We start from the raw sequence: 18,864 nt of genomic DNA on the forward strand, positions 1-18,864 counted from the left end.
GTCAGGCCCCCCTGTTTACCACACCAAACATCACCCATCGGAATAACCTTGACTCAATGTTAAATCAAAGTGGCAGGGAGATATTGCATCTCTGTCGGGCCTTAGGCCTGTACATAGTTAATGGTAGGTTCAGAGGGGACTCTTTAGGGAGGTTCACATACTCCTCAGCTCTTGGGTCTAGTGTTGTAGACTATGCAATCACTGACATGGACCCCTTAACTATCGTGAGTGAGTGCATTCACTGTCAGACAGCAATTCTTCAGACCACAACCAAATTAATGTGTTCTTTAAATTGTCAGGTCAAATTAGTGACAGAAAAAGGGAACCCAGTAAGCTGTATAAATTAAATCCTTCTTACAGATGGGCCCCAGACAGTGGAGACAAATTCATCAAGGCTTTAAACTCCCCTGATCTGATGAATTACATATCAATATATACTCAGAATCAATATGTCCCTACCAGAGATGGGGTAAACAAGGCCATTGAGGATATCAATATGATATTTCATAAGGAAGCTATTAGGGCTTACCTCATAAAGCAAAGACGGAGACCTGTTAAAAGGCAAAATACTGACAAATGGTTTGATCAAGAATGCAAAACAATCAGAAAAGAGCTGAGAAAAATAGCAAATGAGAAACATCGCCAACCGAACAACCCAGCCCTGCACATTCGATACAATGAAATTTTAAATACATATAAATACACAATTAGGCTCAAAAAACAAAATTATACCCAATTGAAACTTGATTCTGGGATATGTGGAACAACTTCAACACAAAGCAACAGCAGACATTACCCATCCAAAACGGTGACATCTGGAGATCACATTTTGAAAATCTGTACAAAGACATACCAATCAATCAAATTAATTCAGATCAGTGTATTATGAAAGAAAAACTCCAAAAGTTAGAAGAAACAATTAAAGACAACCAAAACCCCCTTGATTTAGAAATTACTTGGGAAGAAATAACGTGTCTGAAAAAATGTCTGAAGCCAAGGAAAGCTTGTGGTCCAGACAGCACTAGAAACGAAATGCTCAAAAGCAGCACCCCAGAAATGCAGGGTGCAGTGTTACATTTGTTCAATATTATACTACAGGCAGGATGTTTTCCCAACATCTGGTGGAAAGGGCTCATTTCCCCCATTCATAAGAGTGGGGACAAATCAGACCCTAATAACTACCGTGGCATCTGTGTCAGCAGCTGTCAAGGTAAACTATTCTGTAGTATTCTTAATACAAGAATACTGGATTTCCTTGAGGATCAGTTAATCTTAAGTAAAAGTCAGATTGGCTTCCTCCCAAAACACCGCACCACCGACCATGTATATACCCTTCACACTTTAATCAACAAACATGTACAACAAACTGAGAATGGAAAAATATTCACCTGCTTTATTGATTTCAAGAAAGCTTTCGACTCTATTTGGCATTAAGGGCTCTATTACAGACTTTTAAAATGTGGTATAGGTGGCAAAATATATGATCTGGTTAAATCGATGTATTTGGAAAACGTGTGCTGTTAAAATTGGAGACAAACTAACTGATTTCTTCCCCCAGAGGCGGGGTTGCAATATAAGTCCGACTTTATTTAATGTGTATATAAATGAACTGGCTGTTGAGTTAGATAAATGTGCTGCTCCGGGCCTCTCCCTCCTAGATAGAGAGGTGAAGTCTCTGTTTTATGCTGATGACCTTGTTCTACTGTCTCCTACTAAACAAGGACTACAGCTACAGCTGGACGTAGTAGAAAAGTACTGTCAGAACTGGGCCCTGGCAGTGAACATGAAGAAAACCAATGTCATGATCTTTCAAAAACGCCCCAGCATCAGGGAGTTTCAACATGGCAGTGAATGCACTAAAAGAAAAAGCTCAAAGAGCTCTATATGCAATTAAGAGAACATTTTATGATTTCCATATTCCAATAAAAATCTGGCTTAAAATATTTGATAGTGTCATCCAGCCCATTGCGCTGTACAGTAGTGAAGTATGGGGTCCACTCAGTCATCAGAGCTTTAACTGTTGGGAAAAACATCCAACAGAATCTCTACATGCAGAATTCTGCAGATACATTTTACACGTACACAGAAACACACCAACAAATGCATGTAGAGCAGAATTAGGCAGATACCCACTGATAATTAACATTCAGAAGAGAACACTCAACTTCTTTAACCACCTGAAATCCAGCCCCAGAGACACCCTCCACTCCAAAGCCCTCCAAACCCAAGAGCTGAGCCCAGAAAAGAGTCCCCTATGTTAGTTGGTACTGAGGCTAACTGCCCCCTCTCAGACACACTCTGACCAGCCTCACAACAACACTGCTCTACAAACAGTAATCAGGGTAATTCAAATTATAGCACAATGTAAAGAAAGCTATCTGGACCATTGGGAAGAAACAACTAAAAGCCAAAGCAGACTGGAATGTTATCTTGCCCTTAAAAGAGATTATGAATGAGCAGAATATCTCTCTACTGTCAGAGATAGAAAGCAGAGACAGATCCTAACCTAGTACAGGCTCAGTGACCACAAACTGCCAATCAATACAGGAAGACACAAAAAATCATGGCAACCAAAAGAAAACAGAAAATGTGGTCACTGTTTGACAGGTGAGGTTGAGACAGAGATGCACTTTCTCCTACAATGTACAAAATTAAATGATACGAGAAAAATGTATTTGAACAAGTTCAGCTCTTTGATACCAGATATCAAAGAGCTGAACGACCTCTCCAAATTAAAAATAATCCTCGGAGAAGGAGAGCGGGCACACCTTGCTGCCCAGTATATATTAACATGCTACAACCTGAGGGACAGTAAGTGATCGAGGCGCACACACACACACACACACACACACACACACACACACACTCTGTATATAACTAATATAATGTTCATAATGTGTATATCTTTGATTTATTGTATTGTATTTGAATGATTTGCTTTGGCAATATTGTTTTTTTAAAAACTTTCATGCCAATAAAGCCCATTTTGAATTTGAGAGAGAGAGAGAGAGAGAGAGAGAGACACAGAGACACAGAGAGAGAGAGAGAGAGACAGACACACAGACAGGTGCACAGCAACAACAGTAGCAACAACTACACTAATAGTAGTGACTGATGATGAACATGACAACAACAACGATGGGGGACAATGAGCAGTGACAATAGTAATAATAGTAACTGTAGTAATAATAAAAGTAATAATAATCCTAACAATAATATCAGTGATATTAGCAATGGCAGTCAAGCAGGACCATGGTAGGAGGCTCCACCAGGATCCATGAGAACCTGCGAGACGAGAAAGCACAAGAACTCCGGGGAAGAAGTGAAGTCAGTAACATGCATTAATGGAACATGAATGAGTGCAGAAAGAGAGAGGAAGAGAGGAGCTCAGTGCACCATGGGAAATCCCCCGATAGTCTAGGCCTATAGCAGCATAACTAAGGGATGGTTCAGGACTCACCTGATCCAGCCCTAACTATAAGCTTTATCAAAGAGGAATGTCTTAAGCCTACTCTTGAATGTGGTGAGGGTGTCTGCCTCCAGAACCACAACTGGAAGCTGGTTCCACAGGAGAGGAGCTTGGTAACTGAAGGCTCTGGCTCCTGTTCTACTTTTAGAGACTATAGGAACCACAAGTAGCCCAGCATTCAGAGAACGTAGTGTTCTAGAGGGGTAATAGGGTACTATGAGCTCTTTAAGATATGAAGGGCCCTGACCATGAAGAGCTTTATAGGTGAGGAGGAGGATTTTAAATTCAATTCTACATTTTACAGGGAGCCAGTGCAGAGTAGCTAGTACAGGAGAGATGTGATCTCGTTTTCTAGTTCCTGTCAGTACTCGTGCTGCAGCGTTCTGAATTAATTGGAGCGTTTTAATAGACTTATTGGGGCAACCTGATAATAAAGAGTTGCAGTAATCCAGCCTTGAAGTAATGTTTCACACACATCTAATAGGATAAAATTATTAACTGATGAAATGTTCTATCCAAAAGGTCAACTTCACTGTGACCTCACAATGTCCTGAAAGAACCCATCGTTTTTCTTTTTAGGTGGCACAAGTGGGGCACTGACTTATGCAGGGGTGGCATGAAGTATGTGTCCACCATTCCCTATTTATGCCATTCCAATACACTCTAGGGACCCCAGTATGAAATATTCAAATACACTTGGCAAAAATATATTTATACTACATTCAAAAAACTGCATGCGATTAGCATTAAGTGGTCATGTCTGCAAAAGGAGATTTGTGGGTACCTATAGAACTAGGGATGTCCTGATCCGATCAACAAGCAGTTACAGTTTGCAGTAGCTTTTATCTATTTATCTATCTTTTAACTATTGAGATATTTGTGAGAGATTTGTGGTCATCTCTTCTCCAGACTCATCCTGCCCTATGAGAAGTTCATCAGAGGTGAGGAGGACAAGACCGTCAAACCCAGGAAACAGGAGGCGGGCTCAGACAAAGAATCATCCAATAGTGTCTGTACCCCCATCCTGAAGACCAAGCCAAGTCCTGATAAGAATGAGGATCACAGCAGACTAGTGAGTCTCTTAGTTATCTGTCAGTTCACCCATCATTTCATTGTCTTTGCTTCCGTCATGTGGATTAGTGGTTCATAACATCAGAATGTAAGCTGATAACATGTGCATCAGAACATGCATACACAGATAAGAACATAACCTCAGGCCCTATTTTAACTCCACATTCTCAATGAACAGTGCAAAAGGTCACATGTGAGGTGTAAAGCACACTTGATATTCAGGTGAAATATGCTGATGTTCAGAAAGTCCATTAATCTAACATATAAGCTTCCTTTCTACCACTAAATGTCTCATTTAATTTAAAATAAGTTGTTTCAAAAAATAACCATTATGCCTGTCTTTGCCTCTATACTACAGTAAAAGGCAATTAGTACAATTAAAGCAGCAGGAAATGTATATCAACTATGAAAATTATGAATTTATAACAAAAACCTGTTTCATCAACCTCATTTTCTGATTCAAACATCAATTTTAAGCATTTTGTAATTGCTTTGTCAAACAAAACTCCAAGGATGGAATACTGCTATTCCTGTGGTATTCAGCTAGTTAAAGGACCAGTATGTAATAATTTAATATAAATAAATTATTTAAAAAGTGATGTTACTTACTAGATGTTATGGACCAGTCTACACTAGTTTGAATGCTTTTTTACTCCTGGTGAGCTCCTCAAGCACTAATACCGAAGTGTTTCCTTATGCGATAACAGATTACAACCTCCTCGCCTCACCCTCCCTCACAGGATACACCCTCCCCTTCCAAGCATGTATAAACACCAAACATTATGGTGGCCACAAAAAAAGCCTCTGTAGAAGAGGACCCACTCCTTTTTGTAGGTGTAAACAGCTTATTCTATTCCTATTTTCAGGTGATTATACACTAATGAAATCATACCATATCAATCATGAATATTATATTTTATTTCTGACAATAGATCCTCATAAATGTTACACACTGAACCTTTTAGTGAGTGAGTAAAAGATATAGTTGTGTACCTACAGTATTCTTTACAAGCAAGCCAAGATAATTAAGGTTACTCGTTCTCTCCCTTTTTTGTAGCCACATTCATTAAGCACTTTGCCCACATATTTTCTTATGTCTCATTTACAGATTTTCTGTATTTCTAAATTCATTTGTTTTTCTTGTCTGCCTCCCTCTTTTCTCTTAGCAGGAGTTAATGGAACAGAATTCTCAGCTGAAACTTGAACCCCAAATCTGCATCACCCGTTTGGATCCCCTACAGCCTTCACATAGTTTGAGAAAAAGAGGAAGGCTAACACAGGATTGTCAGAATGAAACCGAGATCCAGCCGATGCTGGAACAGGAAGATAAGGTGAAGAGGAAGAGGAGGTATAGTGGGTGTGACCCCTCCTACCTGACAACTTCTCTAGTGACAAAGGACAACAAGAGTGTATTTCCACTTGCTGCTCCAAAGATTTTCAACCATGCCCACTCAGCGGTGGATCTGTGGCAGCATCAGCAAGTACCATTACAGGATCAGGGCCATATTGAGAAACCAAGAAACCTGAAATCTCCAACAATCCCAGAACCCCCCAGTGAACAAGCCGAACTACCAAGGACAGAGGACACTTCTTCAGGCTTCACAACTCTCTTCGACTCCTCTGGGGTTAGCAATGCGATTATGTCTCCACTGGCCAAGAAAATCCACGGTCGTTCCAACTTTGACCAGCCCCCTCTACTCATTAACTCAAGTTTAACCAGTTGTATAACGGAAGAGGCAGCAGAGCAACCAGTTGTAGGCTCAAATTCCTCAGTGGTGGAACTCAGTCGCCCTTCGGTGATACAGCATGTGCAAAGTTTCAAAGTCGAGAAAGATAGAGCAACAGAGATTAAAGCAAGCACACCTCTTCCATTATATTCTCACGGACATTTCCATCATGTGCTCCCTTCTCTCCCCCATCAAAAACAGCCTCGGTGTCCTCTGTCACCTCTGGTCACTCCTAAGATGCCCAAATCCAGCTGGACACCTCAAGGCTTCCACAAGGATCTCTCCTCATCCTGCTCACAGCCTCATCATTGGCACAGGGCAGCTGATAAAGGTGATGGGGTGATTGATGCTGAGTTAGTTCATGATGGATCTAAACAACATCATGAGCAGGGAGCTACTCTCTCAAGAGACCCCGCTAGCTTGGTGGGATTCCTTCAGTCTGCTGATGTTTCAAAGTACTCCGCCCATTCTGACCTGGAAAAATACTGCAATCCAAGAACAACAGCATTTAATGAGCAACCCACAGATCTAAGTCTCCCAAAGTCCTCTCCTAAACCACTTACCCATTCCTACACTGCCTGTCCCCCTCAAGTGTTCTGCAAGAGTACCCCAATGCTCTCTCAGAATGGACTCACAGCCATCAATATTGCACATTATTCTATAGCAAGGCAAGTTCCCCCAGTCCTGGTGGCTCCTGCAAACACATGCAGTCCCAGACAACACCCAGCAGTTGAATCCTTTACTAGAGCCACTGAGGAAGCCGTGAATGGTACAGTCCACAATGGAGGAGGAGTAAAGAAACAGGAAGCAGGAGACGAGGGAGAGCAAAAACAATTTGAAACGGCACTCTACAACAAATTGCTGCACAATATCTGTGGTGCACGACCCTTCAACGAGCTTGGAAACCACATCTCAAAGAGGAGGAGGCAAGCTGTTACACCAGCTCCTAAAGACCTCCTTTCCTTGTCTCCTTCTAGGAAGATCGAGTCACCCAAGGAATTGGATAATAGTTTTGGGAGAGAAAATGCAGAGGAGGTGGAGGGTGGTCCAGCTGCCTCCTCCTTCTTCCTTCTCAAACCTATTTCTCAAATCCCCGACACCCTTATACCCGCAAGAACCCTTGCACTCACTCAGGTTCGGGACCTATGCAGGAACACCTTGAGCATTCCCTATGCTATGGACCAACCGCACTCTTCGGACTCACACCTCCAAAACCCACATCAATACTTGAAGACTCAATCAACTGACTTTGTTTCCCCAATGGTCCCACCCATTGCCATCTATCCTTCGATCATACAAAGGCAGCTATTGGATCAGACAGCTGCCAGTCCGATACGTATCTACCAACAAACATACGGGAATGTGATTCACCATAGGCTGTATTCAGTGTCAGTCAACCCACAGCCCACCTCCAGCCAGCTGCACTTAAACTCAGTTCAGCCAAGCACCAAGCTGCCATAAGGCCGTGGCTCTGGGCATTACTCTCTCTCGTTACTCAGGTCTAGTTGTTTCTGATTACTGTGAGCAACCGTAAGTGTGTGTAATACAATTTAACGATACTCATCTGGATCACATGGATATGTATAATGCAGAGTTAGCTCCTGACTCTGAGTTTTTATTTCACAGAAGGTTCATACGAGAACCTTACCTGTCTTGTCTTTGCCTTGCTACAACAGACAGAACATTTTACAACAATAGACTTTTTTCAGAAAAGACAAACATGTCAGAGTAGGTAAAGCACAGCTGTGAGTAATAAATGTGATCACTGGTGAATTCCATTGCATTCTCAGGTTCCCTTGTATTGTGCATGTTGGCACTTCCAAACAGGAGGGAGACAGATTTAATAAAGGTGGTCCTGGTCTTTCACAGTTGGGATGTTGTGTTTTGTCCCCAGTCTTGAAGGGCTTATGGATTCTGCTGACTACCAGATGTCACTGTGCTTGCTGTGTTCAACAAAACAAACGAAAGCTCCAAATCTTTTTTTCCACATATACGGGGAGAAAGCCTCAAAGCTTCATCCACCCAGCACTAGCTCACTGTCGCCTGACACCTGAAAAGAACAGAGTCATCGTTAATGTCAGTAACACCTGTGCTTTTCCTACTGTGCCAGGTCAGAATGTCTGCTGTGAAAAAGGCCCGTCACCATGGTTGTATTTAGAGATTTTGTTATTTTATGTCACTTTTATAGAGTGGGTGTAAATGTATGTTGTTATGATTATTTACTTGTGGCAAACAAGATTATATAAGGTCATATCATGATTCTTCCGACGTTATGGCATGAAACACAGGTCAAATGTATAAAATGAAATTCTCCCAGAGCACCTAATATCAGTGTCACCAGCTTGTACACACAGTAGCTTTCCTTAGGATACACTGAGATAGAAGCTTGCTTTCACACAGTTTTATATTTTATGTAAAAACACACATTCCTCACATATTTTTGCAAAATCATATTATTACAAAACAACCAGATAATGTCATAACCTTATAATAAATAAAAATCTTTGAATACAATATAAGGATTTGTAAAATACAGGCCTCACAAAAATCATTTTCCCATTCTCCACAATTTCCCTACACAAACACATGCTTGTACAGGAAGGTTCTGCTACACTGGTTTCTTCTGGCAGCCATAAATATGATCAGAAGTAACGTTTCCCACCCTATGATTCAGAAGTTAAAAACAGTCCCTCCCACTGTCAGCTGCTACTTGTTGAATTTTTGTTGTCAGTAATAACAGTGTGTTTCCAGAGTGAGCCTTGTCGAATACACAGTATCGGCTTCTCATGAACTGTACCAAAACTGGTACTGAGGTCTGACTGCCAGTCTTTGGACAAACCTGCCAACTATGAGTGGCTCTGCATGTGGCAGTCTAAAGACGCCTTCTGGCCAAAGCTGCAGCTGCACTCTTGGCACTGATACGGTTTCTCTCCTGTATGTTTCCTCATGTGGACCACCAGGTTGCCTTTCTGCGCGAACGATTTGTGACATTCTTGGCACTGATATGGTCTTTCTCCTGTGTGTATCCTCGTGTGATTGACCAGGTCCGACTTCTGACAGAAGTTCCTCCCACAGAACTGGCACTGATACGGTTTGTCCTCTGTGTGGATCTTTACGTGTCTTATTAAAGTCTTAGTGAGGGAGAAACATTTGGTGCAGCATGGACATTTGTAGGGTTTCTGTGCCGTTCCTGCTTCGAACTGAACGATGAGTTCGGTGGAATTTGCCGAAGGTCTTCTCGGAAGGATGTTTTTTACATTGAGGTGTTTGGGCTCTGTCTCGCCTTGATTCACTGAGAGGAGCGGCCGATCATCTGTGGGGCCATCTGATACACCACCATCAGCTCCAGCCAGCTCAGTCTTAATGTGATCGACTGGAACCGCAGCTGGGGTGTCTTTATCTATATCAGCGACGGTCTGGATCTGGTAAAGACAGAGGGGCTGCAGCGACTCCTGATCGAACTCACTTTTATCATAGGGAGTGATGGTAAGAGGAAGAGGAAATTTCTTAATGCCAGATTCATCCTGTCTGGAGTCCAGCCATTCTTCGGTCCTACCAGCAGGTGTCACTGACCTGAGTGCATCCACCTTTTCACTAGAACACTGATATGGTTTCTCCTCAGTGTGTTTTTGTCTGTGAACAAGCAGACTGTCCCTCTGGTCAAAGCTTTTGTCACACTCTTGGCACTTGTATGGTCTGGCACCTTTGTGTGTCCTGGCATGGATGATGAACTCAGACTTGTGGCAGAAGGTGCGCGCACAGAACTGGCACTGGTACGAGGATGATTTTTCCTCTGGGTGCTTTTTGATGTGTCGCACCATAGTCTTTTTGGAAGAAAAGCCACTCAGGCAAATGGGACATCTAAATGGTTTCTTCACTTTGAGAATTTTTAAAGGCGTGTTCAGGTCACACTCCTGCTTCACATCATCATCCTCAATATCAATCAGTATCTCCTGTTCACTTGGATCGTTGCCACTGGCAGGAGAGGAGTCTGGACGAGTGCTGTTCATGTTGGGGCCGTCTTCTGTCAGCTCTGACCTGTTGTTTTCTGGTTCCCAGCATGCACTGAGGTTCACCCTGGCGGCAGGCAGCTGTTGACCAGACTGCAACCTCACATCTGTGGCAGACATCCGGAGAGAGTCTGAAAGGAATTAGAGGACAATATTTATTTCACAGATTCATGAGTTAGATTACTGTTTGAAGAATGTAACTGAACCGCAACACATGCTGACGACAAACAATGTGGCACCCACACACCCATTGTTGTCTATGTGAGCCCACACACCGAACAATTTTCACACACACTTCCCAGATCGGCACACTGGCTCCTGTGCTTTAGCAAGTCTTTCTGTCTATGTGTGTGCTACAGGCATCAAATGAGACAGCACTACGTACAGCCAGTGTACACATGGTTCTTTCCCTTGCTCTGCTATCTTTAGGCTCCAGGTCTGTTCTTAATGGAGCAGCTTGCGTCTCTGAAACGTGAAATTCACTCACTCGTGAATGTAAATGCCTGTATTTATTGCCGATTTAATAAATACATTTTTAATGAAATACACAGCAAAAGTAGTAATTTGTGTGTTTGCAGTTAGAGAGCGAGGGAGGGAGGCAGCCTGTTAAATTCCATTCCTTGTCAGACAACTGAACTGAACTATGACATTTGATAGCGAATAAATACTATGTTCAGCAGAAGTCATTACCAAGCTGCTGAGCTGCAGATGTAATAATTATTTCATGATCATTACATTGTCAAAAAAACAACTAAACAACAGGTTAAAAATAGGTTAAGATTATATAAAAAGTGATGTTACTGGGTTACAGAAGATTCACTTGTTTTAGTATTTTGTATATTTCAGGTAGGCCTGCAGCTAACAATTATTTTCATTATTGATGAATTTGTTGATCATTTTCTCAATTAATCAAGTAGTTGTTTAAAGTTGCAACTCTTCCGGAATGATAAATCAGCTTGGTGTTCAGCATTAAGGACCCACTCCCTCTGTAGATAAAAACAGCTCATTCTAAGGTAACGAAAACACAACCCTTATTTTCAGGTGATTACACATATTATTATTCCTTATAATACATTACATTCTACTTCTGACAATATATCCTCCTAAATGTTACACACTGGACCTTTAAAGCTCAGCTACTTCTGTGTTTTTTAAAATTGGATCCATGTCATGGTTTCTTTTTATAGAAAGCAAACTTATAATAAACTGACCTTCACTATGTGACTTGGCAACATCCAGCAGTCTGCGGTGGCTGTCCACCACCCACTTTGAACAGGATATTTCCTCCTCATACTCTATAATGGTTCTCTCTACAATCCTGAAGATCTCCTGGGCGGCTGCAGACAGACACTCGCTGACGAGCGCCCTCAGCAGCTCCATCTTTGCCGTTTTCACCATGGGGAGGCGTTCTCCACAACCAGAGTCAGGGTATTCCTTTACGAAGCAGGCATGTACCCTCCACCCTCCTCGTCAATCCTGCTCGCTCCACGGCTCCACCTGAAGTTCCTGTGTCCTCAGATCCCGCCTTGCTCTGGCCATGTCTGCAAACACAACATCCTGCTGGCAGGAGGCCGCTTCTGAGTCAGCAATGAGAACCAGGCGGATAAGCTGGAGACCTGGAAGATATTTAACGGTAATGTGATGGTTTACTCAGGAGAAAGAATGCTCATTCAGATCTTCTCAAGTGCCTTGATGTAGTGTCTGTTTTAAATTAGATCTATTGAATTCTTTACGCAGAGAGGAGCAATATCAGATTCTCAATCATCTCAACCCAAAAAGGTAGCACTGCTAATGCAATAAGAAAATTTGATTAATTTAAGAATTTGATATTTGAATTTGAATACTGTAATACTTCACTGGGTGTAAAGAATGTACTAACAGTAGAGGAACTGAGGAGCTTCTCCACATTGTTTAAATAATGCAAGGGAGATGATTTGTTCTTTATTGATTAGCTGATGAACAACAACTTTGATAATCGTAAAAATGTTTCTGTTCAATCTTCTCAAATATTCTGTTTTGCTGCTTTTGTTCGCCTCCTGCGACAGTAAAGAGAATATCTTTGGGGGTTTAGACTTTTACTCAGTTCAAACAAGCAATAAGAAGACATTACTTTACCGTTCATGAATAAAATGAAGTGATAGAAATGGATCTGACTGCACAGGACAGGTGGCCATAGTGTGCTGAAATAAGATCTAGTGCAGTGCCGACGATATGGTAATTATTATTAGATATTGTGAGATGAGTCACTATTAGTGGGGATTATAATTATTTTCATTACACATTTAATTTCCACCGAAAGAAATTAAAATCATAATGATGTGACATCATTGTCTGTCCCAAACAAATATGTTAATATAAATATGGTTCACGTCAGAGAGCTGATTATATTGCTTGTTTAGTTTAACTTCTAGATTCTGAATCATTTCTCAGGAGGCAGCGTGTGTGTGTGTGTGTGTGTGTGTGTGTGTGTGTGTGTGTGTGTGTGTGTGTGTGTACTGTGTAACGTTACGTTTATCGGCTAGAAAACGATAAAGTGGAAGAACTTTTAATGAAGTTCGGCGTAGTTAGCCGCTCACACCATTTGTAGCTACTGTCGGAGATACACGTTGCTCCGGTAGTTTAAACGAAACATAACGTGAAAAACCACTGCGCTGTCCCCGTCCTGTCAACCACAATAACGGGTGAATGAAAGAGCGTACCCTGCTGACACTGACAGTCTTCTTCTTTTCTTCTTCTTGTAGCGGACTCAGCTTTAGCGTCAGGAAGACTAGCTAGCTAGCTGAGTCACCAGTTCACACAGTCAGTAGTTCATACTAACGTTAGCTTGTGAGAAACTCAAACTGCTGACTAGACAACACTAGCTTTGGACTTAGACTTTAACTTTATTAAGGTACATTCCCGGCTGGCCAGACATTAAAGGCTCCACAGCTAGCTAGCGCTACGTTACACAGTGTCCAGGGTCAAGTTAAGTCTTTATGCTAAAAACATAGCGGCTGCCCTTTCTTCTTCGGGTTTTAATAACGGTTGGCAAACCAGCTGGTAGGTGCATTACCGCTACCTGCTGGACTGGAATAAATATGATAAATGAATAAATAAATGACTAAATTCTCTCTATTATTCCAGTTATATTTAAATAATTCAACGATTATGTACTTGACTAACGTTACATGTTCTTGTATATTGTAAACACTGTCTTCCAGTGTTACATAAGTTCAAGTATTCCTGTGGAGTTTAGCCCATATGACCCTTTATGATTGTTTTAACTTCTGTTTTACTTGTATGTCAATTTGCTGTTGTTTTACTGGTTGTTTTGCCAATGTATCCACCTTCTTCTCATTTCCTTCCACCCCTACATGTGCAGGAACCCAAAGGAAAGAGTCATCCACTTCCCTATAATGTATATTCATAAAACAAAGAACACTAGAGCAGGCTAAAGTTCACATTTATAAAAAGAAGAGAGATTTAAAGTGTACATTTTATAAAACATTAGTCTGGGACTGTCTGCTGCCCTCCTGCAACAACATGTCTTGGTTCTCCTCAGAATCTAGCAAGGGCTGGGTGGATTCAGACCGTGATGGGGGTCTGACCGCCCTGATTGGGTTCACCTTTGTTTTTTATTGAGTTAATTAGTTCTTTTTGTGTGTAATCCATGTGTTTTCCCTCCTTCAGTTGTCATTTCATCCTGGTTTTGTCCCTGGCTACTTTTTTTCCCTGTGTTGCCTTGTTGGATTTTCACTTTTGCTTTTCTTGGACTGGTATCTGTTTATCTGCACCTGCCAGTAAGTTGTAATAAACTGAACTCACTGAGGCCATCCTGCAGCCAGTGCTGTCTTGCATTTGGCTCCAATCGTGAATCATGGCCCTTTTGAAGGTATTTCAATATGTTTAAAAATATAACCACTATAAGTGAAATGAAGTCATTCTGAGACAAAAAAGACTTTCAGTAAATGGAAGCAGTTGAAGTCACTTTTTGTCAAGTTCAAAAGTGCATTTAATGGGTTGTATTAGCCCTTTCAATGTATTTCTACTACAAAAGTAGTAAAAATACAAGTGTAGTAGACTGGGTGAGCAGTGGTTGGCTGCAAAAAAAACCCATATAGGAACAATTAGGAGCGATGCATCAGAGGATCTCAGGGAGCAGGAATGGACGTAGGTCAATGGAGTCTTTGTGCATTTGAGTTCATGTACATGTATTGTGCACCAGAGGGTGCCATTCACCTTCCATAGTTTTTGTCTTTTTTGTCCATTTTCACACCCTCTCTCCAGCATCTGAGATTACTCTTTGTTCCACACAATTATCTGATAACTCCCACATTTTGTTTAAATACACCCCAATTAAACTGAGTAATTAATAAAAAGTTAGGGTGTATTCAGGGCTGTGGTGTCCAGTGGCAATAATTAGTAGAAATCAGCAGGAAAATTATCGAAGAGAGAAATAGAGAAGCCATAAATTAAATGACTCTGGTGGATGCTTATTTTCCAGGCCACGTGCATGTGAGCACTAAAGTACTGTGCAACAGGAGTAATGAGAGTGATTTGTGAAGTGGAGAACACAGGGCTGCTGCTCCTGCCCGTTCCTGTTGTTGTGGGGTGGGAGTTTCCAGCTATACAGCTCAGGGGAAGCACCACAGGATGTCCTTTTCCTCATTCCTCAAGGATAGAATGACTCTGTGCATGTGTGTGTTACTGTGTTTTTATGATGGTTAATATGTTTCAAATGTTTTAGTATTCTTCGATTTCTGTCAGCTGCTTTTATTTTGGTGCAGAGTGATGGGTCCACACACTAATAAAAATCAGATCTAGTCCAGTCAGTATTAACTACCTTGTGTATAATTGATATAATATAGTGTGATTGATAACATAGTTCAACTCATCAAGAAATAAATACAATTCTGTAACTTTTTTATTTGATTTCACACAAGGTAGAGCGCCTATGATTTATTTGTAGTAGCAGCAGTGATATTGTGGTATTCTGGGTTTTATTATAGGCCTAATGTCATACATGGTCTAAATCAGCAATTCTGCCAAGGGGTCTGTGTACATTTTCATGTTGTTTTTTCTTTCTTGCATGTTTATTTGTTTGTCATGAAAAATATTAAAGCCAATCAGGGCCAATAAAAATATAAAGATACTTTGGGTTGAAGTCTAGTTGATTGTTGTTTTATTCCCAGGTTTGCACGGTTCAGCCAATGGTTTATTGTTTCATATTCATTGATATTACAAATTGGGTATTCTATGTTGATATAGTGTAAATATTTCAATACATGTCTAATATCTTTCTAATACATATCTCTGGTGTTGATGATCATTCCAGTTTGTTATAACCAAGATTCTTGTTAATGTCATTTAACAGACACAGATTTCATTGTCTCTCACAAAATTGGGCAAGACAACACAACCCCTTTTTTTTCCTTTGATGATGCACACCAAAGTTAAAACTTTGGTGTGCAAGAAACCATAGAAACCCAAGGCTTTAACTACCTGCTTGGTTTTGTCTGTCCCAGATGAGAAACAAAATACTGCTAAATTTTTTAATTACATTTACAAATTAAGCAGGGTTATTGCACTTCAAACTTAAATGTACAGTCTGAGGGAAAGGTTTCAAACTCAAGGGGCAGATGGTTTATACAGTCCAGTATGGTCTTGCGGAGAACCAGCCGATCAAAGATAGCCATCAGGGGGTTCTGTGGGATACCGGTCACCTTCCCAGCCACCTTAACCTGTGGTTCAGCTGATTTTTATGTCTTATATTTAGGTTGCGGTACCATCAATCACAGAGAAAGTAAGAACAGATTCAATAAATGACTTTCCTTCATTTTCCCATCCACATAAACTTCAAAGAAATGTAACTTCTTTCGGAAGTAGAAACGTTGCTGTGCCTTCTTACAGACTGCATCAAGTTATTATTGATGACTATTCCAAGATATTTATACTGTTTGATAAATTAAATGACAGTTCTTTTGATGAAGGTCTGAGATTGTGGGTGGGATGATTTCCTTCTGAAATCAATGACCATATCCTTGGTCTTTGTGGTATTTTAATTTGAGAAAGGTCAGTGCTTGAATTGGACCAAAAATGGTGCCCAATTCAGCACACACCAAACCCTGAACACAACCTAACCCTGACCCTAATTCTTTTGCCATTTTTCATTCTGGCACTGAGAAAGGCCTCGTCACGCTATTTAACAAAGTCATCTATGACCGGCCTGTGCTCAGGTTCATCTTTTTTGAGAAGGCTGATGATTACTTGTGCGAACAATAGAAAATGTAATAAATGTAAATTCAGACTTGGTGTGTAAATACTTTTATTTTTGTAGTTTTTGTAATCCCCTAACCCTATAATGCCAATGTGCTCACCAAGTTAAAATCTGAGATCTGGCAGTAATAAAGAGAAGTCAGACAAGACAGGCCTTCCATGTGCTGTTATTGTACATGTTGGCTCACTGGAAAGGCTCTGCTACACTGAATGGAACTTTACCTTAATTGGTAACATTGGTAACACCTGTGTTTACCCTGTTATTTCATGTCAAAATGGCTACTGTGAAAAAGGTCTATAATCGCGGTGGATGGAACTAGCATTCAATTCGCTTTTCGGATTTACTTGAAATTTGGTTTAAGATTTGTGTGGCACAGCTTATGAGTGATCCATATGAATTGGTGCAACTTTAAAAATTATAATTTACCTCTTAAGGGTGGGACCTACAGTATATGACAATTAATTCCTCTCTGTGTTTCACTATGCAGCTGGGACTCGACTGGTTCTAAGTACCCCTGCTCCATTGACAGTTTACTAACACCGCTCATCAATGGGAGTGTATGGAGCTCATAGTAAAGCAGTATGAAGGAATGAGTGTGACAGCTGCTGGGGGAATCCTACTACACCATCAGGTCACATGGTAAACACATACTCTATCCCTCTGATCCCTCCACCCTCCCCTCTGTCTCTTACCAACGCTGTGTGTACAGTGAGGGAGGAGGGTTTTAGAGGAAGGGGGAGGAGGGGGAGCAGCTGAGAGGGAGAGAGAGCAGAGCAAGAGAGAGGAGTAGGAAAAGGAGAGGCAGCGAGCGGCGTGAGCCCAGATTACAACAAACCAGATACTGAAGCAGGGAAGACAGAAGCGTGGAGGACAAAAATAAAGGGATACGAGCTCCTCTGACATATTCTCTCCTTCTGTGTCAGTTGAAAAGAAACAGGGGATTACACACAGGTTGTGGACAGGAAGAGGGAAGGAGAGTGAGAAGAAGGGGGAAGAAAAAGAAAGAGAAGTGCTGTGTTTTCAAGAGTGATCGTTTCAGAGGACAGTGCTGTCACAGAGGAGGAGGAGGAGGTGGTGTGTGTGAGCGTGTGGGTTTGAAACAAACCGGGGACACGAGTGACACAACATTGAAGCTGTGTGTGTGTGTGTGTGTGTGTGTGTATGTGTGTGTGTGAAGTGAACTCCCACCACACCCCTTCATCATCAAAACCACAACATCATCTGCCGAGAACCAACCTGAGGTTTCACAAGCCATGCTGAGGACCAGGAGCCAGCCCAAGTCCTGTTGAACACCATGGCCCAGCAGGTGAGGAGAGGCGCTCTCTCACACACACACACACACACACACACACACACACACACACACACACACACACACACACACACACACACACACACACAAAATGTATTTGAATGCATTTGAAACACACTCAGGCAGAGTTAACCTAAAGTTTTTATCAACCAAAACATGCCCCTTTCTTTCTTTGTCTCTCTCTTGCGGCTTCTCACATTATTACCAAGCATGCAGGCACTAACCAGAGATGCGAACACTCAAGAGAAGCTGTATGAGTTTTTTTACTTTGACATTTCAGGCATCTCTGTAGATCTTATGCAGAAAAAGTCAAAGTGGGTGCAACAACAGAAGAAGGTTAAATTGTTACATCACCGAAAATGTACCGAAGTGAAATCTGTCTTGTTGTCAGCTTAATGTCTGTGCTACTGTACTATGACCATGTAAGACTGATGTGCTTGAAACTTTGGCAAGCCAAAGTGAAAGACAAGTCTTTACATTTCTGAGAGTTTGAAGTGCATCATTACTCAGAAATGATGTAACATTACGTACGTGGATCCAAGGCTGGATTACCGAATGAGCAAACTGCCCCAGGAAGCCAGACCCTCAGGGGCCCCAAAGTCCTGGAGGTGTCTGTGTGGCAAATACTTTGTGGTAATTCGATTTATTTACATTTGATTCCCAATATCAACCACTAAAGCACAATCAATGTTGAAATGGTAAAGTGAAATGTTAATTCTCCTAATGTTTTGTGCAAGGAAAGACAATGCTACTGCAGCATTTGTGCATATGTTTACATGTTTTAAAATAGGATAAACACAACCATTTTTGGACATATTTGTGGAAATGAAACCTGTGGCTAGAATATGACAAATCTAAGGACATAATGTACCATGATGTGTGTCACCAGTTTCCTCAGCTGGCCTCAACTTGGTTTTACTTTTGGGCCATGGTAATCACTTTAGCAACTAAATGTAGGAGCCTGGTGGGCCATGCTTAAAAATATTAGCGTCTATACCTGTAGCCCTTGATTTATGTTT

The 18,864-nt window shown here is 41.3% G+C and overlaps 3 protein-coding genes across 5 annotated transcripts in view; 2 read left to right on the plus strand and 1 right to left on the minus strand.

The window, feature by feature from the left end:
* LOC127372866 (AT-rich interactive domain-containing protein 5B-like) overlaps positions 1-10,821 on the plus strand; it is an 88,111-nt gene extending 77,290 nt beyond the window's left edge. The window contains exons 9-11 of one of the 3 annotated variants that reach the window (XM_051416751.1): positions 4,379-4,429; positions 4,460-4,541; positions 5,707-10,821. In XM_051416751.1, the coding sequence (XP_051272711.1) occupies positions 4,379-4,429; positions 4,460-4,541; positions 5,707-7,728 (2,155 nt within the window). In that variant the 3' untranslated portion in view covers positions 7,729-10,821. Of the gene's footprint in view, positions 1-4,378; positions 4,542-5,706 lie in introns of all 3 variants that reach the window. The other 2 variants (XM_051416749.1, XM_051416750.1) reach the window with 2 other exon arrangements.
* LOC127372884 (zinc finger protein ZFP2-like) lies at positions 8,658-13,287 on the minus strand. The gene is made up of 3 exons (XM_051416806.1): positions 12,977-13,287; positions 11,489-11,893; positions 8,658-10,408 (listed from the first exon to the last, which is right to left on the minus strand). The coding sequence occupies exons 2-3, from the start codon at positions 11,673-11,675 to the stop codon at positions 9,114-9,116; spliced, it is 1,482 nt and encodes a 493-aa protein (XP_051272766.1). The 5' UTR covers positions 11,676-11,893; positions 12,977-13,287; the 3' UTR covers positions 8,658-9,113.
* Positions 13,288-17,302: 4,015 nt separating this feature from the next.
* Positions 17,303-18,864, plus strand: part of LOC127372859 (rho GTPase-activating protein 23) — a 72,834-nt gene continuing 71,272 nt past the window's right edge. Inside the window, exon 1 of the mRNA XM_051416733.1 lies at positions 17,303-17,839. Coding sequence (XP_051272693.1) covers positions 17,828-17,839 — 12 coding nt within the window. The 5' untranslated portion in view covers positions 17,303-17,827. The remainder of the gene's footprint in view (positions 17,840-18,864) is intronic.

This window comes from Dicentrarchus labrax, unplaced genomic scaffold (genome assembly GCF_905237075.1).
Source record: "Dicentrarchus labrax unplaced genomic scaffold, dlabrax2021, whole genome shotgun sequence".
Lineage (NCBI taxonomy): Eukaryota > Metazoa > Chordata > Actinopteri > Moronidae > Dicentrarchus > Dicentrarchus labrax.

Coding starts and splice junctions, on each gene's coding strand:
- LOC127372884 (XM_051416806.1), bottom strand. CDS start 11,675: ATGGTGAAAACGGCAAAGATGGAGCTGCTGAGGGCGCTCGTCAGCGAG. Junction 10,409..11,488: donor TGCCAAGTCACATAGTGAAG/GTCAGTTTATTA, acceptor AATTCCTTTCAG/ACTCTCTCCGGATGTCTGCC.